General features: G+C 39.2%; 1 protein-coding gene across 2 annotated transcripts; it reads right to left on the bottom strand.

Annotated features, from left to right (window-relative positions):
- Positions 1-201: 201 nt before the first annotated feature.
- LOC120119633 (heterogeneous nuclear ribonucleoprotein 1-like) lies at positions 202-3203 on the bottom strand. 2 transcript variants are annotated; one of them, XR_005515853.1, is made up of 3 exons: positions 2769-3203; positions 1189-2441; positions 202-745 (listed from the first exon to the last, which is right to left on the bottom strand). XR_005515853.1 is itself a non-coding variant. In XM_039139441.1 (2 exons), the coding sequence occupies exons 1-2, from the start codon at positions 2988-2990 to the stop codon at positions 1293-1295; spliced, it is 1371 nt and encodes a 456-aa protein (XP_038995372.1). In that variant the 5' UTR covers positions 2991-3203; the 3' UTR covers positions 970-1292. The 2 variants fall into 2 exon arrangements, 1 of the variants encoding a protein (XP_038995372.1); XM_039139441.1 differs by lacking the exon at positions 202-745 and having other exon boundaries at positions 970-2441.
- Positions 3204-3631: the final 428 nt, after the last annotated feature.

The following is a 3631-nucleotide window of genomic DNA, read 5'->3' as shown; positions in this document are numbered from 1 at the left end:
GAAATTCCAGCTTCTGAGATGAAATGATCAAAGGTAAATTTCTTTAAATATGGTAAAAAGAAATGTTACTCAGAATCTAGGTTTGAGCAACTGTGTCGGTATAGTGTGTGCGCATTGTTAATGATTAAAAAATATTCTAGACATCAACACTATTCTATTATTTCTAATCCATTCCGGTTTTCACCAACCAAAACTCAAATCAACTGCCTAGGATGATATATTGGGTCATTTCACCTACCATTCATAATAAAAAATCAAATTATTTGAAAACATTAAACAGCTTAGCCTATGGACGGTATAAGGAGAAGAAGGGCCCCAGGATTCAATGTTTTGCAAAACTCAAATATGAAGGGAACTTTCAAGGGCATCCTATGCTGATATGCTCTAATCATCAGGCATCATAATATGTATGATACACTCTTACGACACCCTAATCATGGGATAATGTAACCTTGATCCAGTAGAGATCTAAAACCTTTGACTCAATACGTACCACATGCTTTTTTGTTCACAAATTCAAATGTTGAGTAAACCCCCAGAGCAACCCAAATGATGATAATGGGACTTTCGACTTCGAAGCCCAAGAATTTGCAGCGTTGCAGCACCTGTATGGCTAAGGGCTCGTCCATGTTAACTCAAAATTCAGCTGAGCAACACCTAACTGATCAACCTGCACCATGAAGCTCAGATTCAGCCATGATCGGACACTTCGACTTCACCTTTGAACTCTCGAGCATCTATCCTCCTGTACAACACAAGGAAAAATACAGGGGGGAATGATTATGTCATCCTCAAGTGTCAACTACCACTATGTTTATTGCTACCATCATTACGAAGTGTTCAACCCAAGTGGCCCATAACTCCACTGCTATCAGTAAAACCGTTGGTACATCTTCTTAAGACCCCTACCGTCATACCAAAAGTCAAGCATAATTGTCTATCCCAAATTTCTTACGTGATATAATGAAGTATTCAAAACAGCCAATCAATAGATTAACTAATATTAGCTTAAACACTAGCTTGATAATAAATGTAGCGGTGCAATGAGAAAACAAATACAAAGCAAGCCAAATTTAAAATCTACACTCAATAGCAAAACCAAAGAAAGCATCCATTATGCCTCAAAGCTACTTATTATAACTAGCCAAATTATATATTTTTAAACTACTGGGATTCAAGCAACCCAACCGGTCCCAAGGAGATTTGAGATCCAACTCGAGCCACTCCTGTTGCTCCCAGAACAAGAAACCGTCACAAAGAGGCATGATCAAGTTGTCTTTCAAATGCTCGAATCACTGTTGTGCTTGTCGACCCTGAGCACTACCGTATCCACCACCATAACCGACTTGTCCACTTGCCTGAATACCCCCATAATTTCCGGAACCTTGTGATGAATCTGACCTCCATGATGCATTTCGGTAACCTGAATTTCCACTTGCATCGCCATATCCACTTCCCATGTAGCCAGCACTCCCTTGCATATCTCCCCCACCTGAACCAGAATTACTATTTGGAGTACCACCAGTTCGACCTCCTGGAGCACCATAGCCTGCATTCCCATAAGATTCATCATTTCCTCCATACCCACCGTATCCATAACTTTGATTCCCATACCCTGCAGCTCCAGTGGGAGATTGACCAGTAGCCACTGAACCTGTACCACCACTACCAGCACCAGCATTTGGGGTACCCCAAGGAGCAGGATTTCCATAACCCACGGTACCATAACCTGAAGGATTTTGAGTACCCCATGAACTTCTTGAGCCACCAGGAGGGCCACTTGCAAAACCAGCATTGGGATTCCCATACGCTGCACCTGCAGGGCCACCATAAGCAGCAGCTGCACCACTATAATTCCCATAACCACCATATGCAACAGCATTATTAGCAGGACCATAACCATAACCAGGTGCACCATATCCTGATGAGCCATAAGGTGGAAAACTAGCTCCAGTACTCTGGGCTTGCATGTACCTGTTGGAGTCCATACGACCATCATAAGAACCCGCATTCCCACCAGAAGCACCATACCCCTGGTAACCTCCTCCACCACCACCACCACTCATTGTCCGGCTAACCCCACCGGGATTAGCATCTTTAGGAAGGGCCCGCTTCACTTCAACTTGCTTGCCATCCAAATCATGAAAACTCTTGTGCAAAACCCTATCAACTGCATCTTCACTGTCGAATGAAATAAAACCAAATCCACGAGGCCGCTGAGTGTTCTGATCATACATGATTACAACATCAGTTACATTACCATAAGTCTCAAAGTATTGCCGAAATCCATCTTCTGTTAAGGTCGGAGGCAACCCTCCAACAAAAATCTTCTTGGTCCTAATATTTCCCCCACCACTTCCAGAATTTCTACCCTGATTAACATTTCCAGATCTCGCCGAAGTTTGTTGCTCCTCTCTTGATAACGCCCTCTTCACCTCAACCTGGAGAAAAACATGATCATATCTTACAATAGTGAACTAATCTTAAAAACCCACAGATAAAATCACAAACTTGGATGAAGTTGGAACCATCAAGCGGGTCACTAAGATTAAATTGCTTTTAAAAAAATCAGCCTTGGCAAGGTAAAATTAAACTTTGGTGCGTCTAAATAATTGATAATTCAATTTAATTCCTTGTTTAAAAGGGAAAATTGCAATTTTGACCCTCCCAAAAACTAATAATCTAGTTGAAGCAAGTTTAACAGAAACCGTTTAAATACTGACTGAGATTAAGAGGAACAAAGAAATGAAACTCGGAACAAATCATACCGTTCTACCATCGATGGTGTGTTTTTCTTGAAGAACAGTATCGAGAACGGATGGATCTGAGAAGACGACGAAACCGAACCCTCGAGGTCTACCCGTAACCTTATCTCTCATAACAACAGCCAGCAAAAGTTCTCCATATTGACCAAAGTATTCGCTTAGCTTATCCTCGTCGGTTTCCCATGATATCCCTCCAATGAACAACTTTCCTTGATCTGAATCCATTATCTCCCCCTTTTTCTAATTCTTCTTCCTCGAAATCTGGGAAAAAGCTTTTGATTTTTACTGGGCTTCTTTCGCTAGGATTTTTCGGTTCGGGGATTTGGAGAGGAAGAGATTTTGGAGTTTGAGAGCGTTGATAGCTGTGGAGAAAGAATAAGAACGAAGGAAAATGAATGTGTGCTTTGGACAGTGGAGATCGTAGGATATTTTGGAATGGACGGTTGTGATTTGGTTTTATATCATTAGGTCGTTAGGTTAGTGAAAGTTTTTTCCAGTCCGCGTTTAGTTTAGGAAAACATTACTATTATCATAATATTTTTCTGATTGTATTTTCATGTTTAGTTTGTACTATAATTTTTGTTTGTATTAATAATCTTTTACTAAGAATAAAGTTTTTTTTAATGGAAATAACTAGTTTTATTAGAAAGATAAAATATTTAAAATTATAATAAATGTTTTATAATCATAAATATATAATAACCACATAATTAAAATATGTTCTTATAATTATTAACAGAAAAATTAATCACTTAAGATTACGCAAAGCCCATATAAAGAAAATGTTAAAAATTTAATTAAAAATACGAACAAAAGATAGATACGAAAAAATCGTATCGTATCGGCAAATAAATCACAAAAAAAAA

The sequence above is a fragment of the Hibiscus syriacus genome, unplaced genomic scaffold (assembly GCF_006381635.1).
Source record: "Hibiscus syriacus cultivar Baekdansim isolate YM2019G1 unplaced genomic scaffold, ASM638163v2 tig00110332_pilon, whole genome shotgun sequence".
NCBI classification, from domain to species: domain Eukaryota; kingdom Viridiplantae; phylum Streptophyta; class Magnoliopsida; order Malvales; family Malvaceae; genus Hibiscus; species Hibiscus syriacus.
Note: the sequence above shows the minus strand (reverse complement) of the source record. Positions and strands in the feature narration are given on the sequence as shown.

Coding starts and splice junctions, on each gene's coding strand:
- LOC120119633 (XM_039139441.1), bottom strand. CDS start 2,990: ATGGATTCAGATCAAGGAAAGTTGTTCATTGGAGGGATATCATGGGAA. Junction 2,442..2,768: donor ACACCATCGATGGTAGAACG/GTATGATTTGTT, acceptor GTTTTTCTCCAG/GTTGAGGTGAAGAGGGCGTT.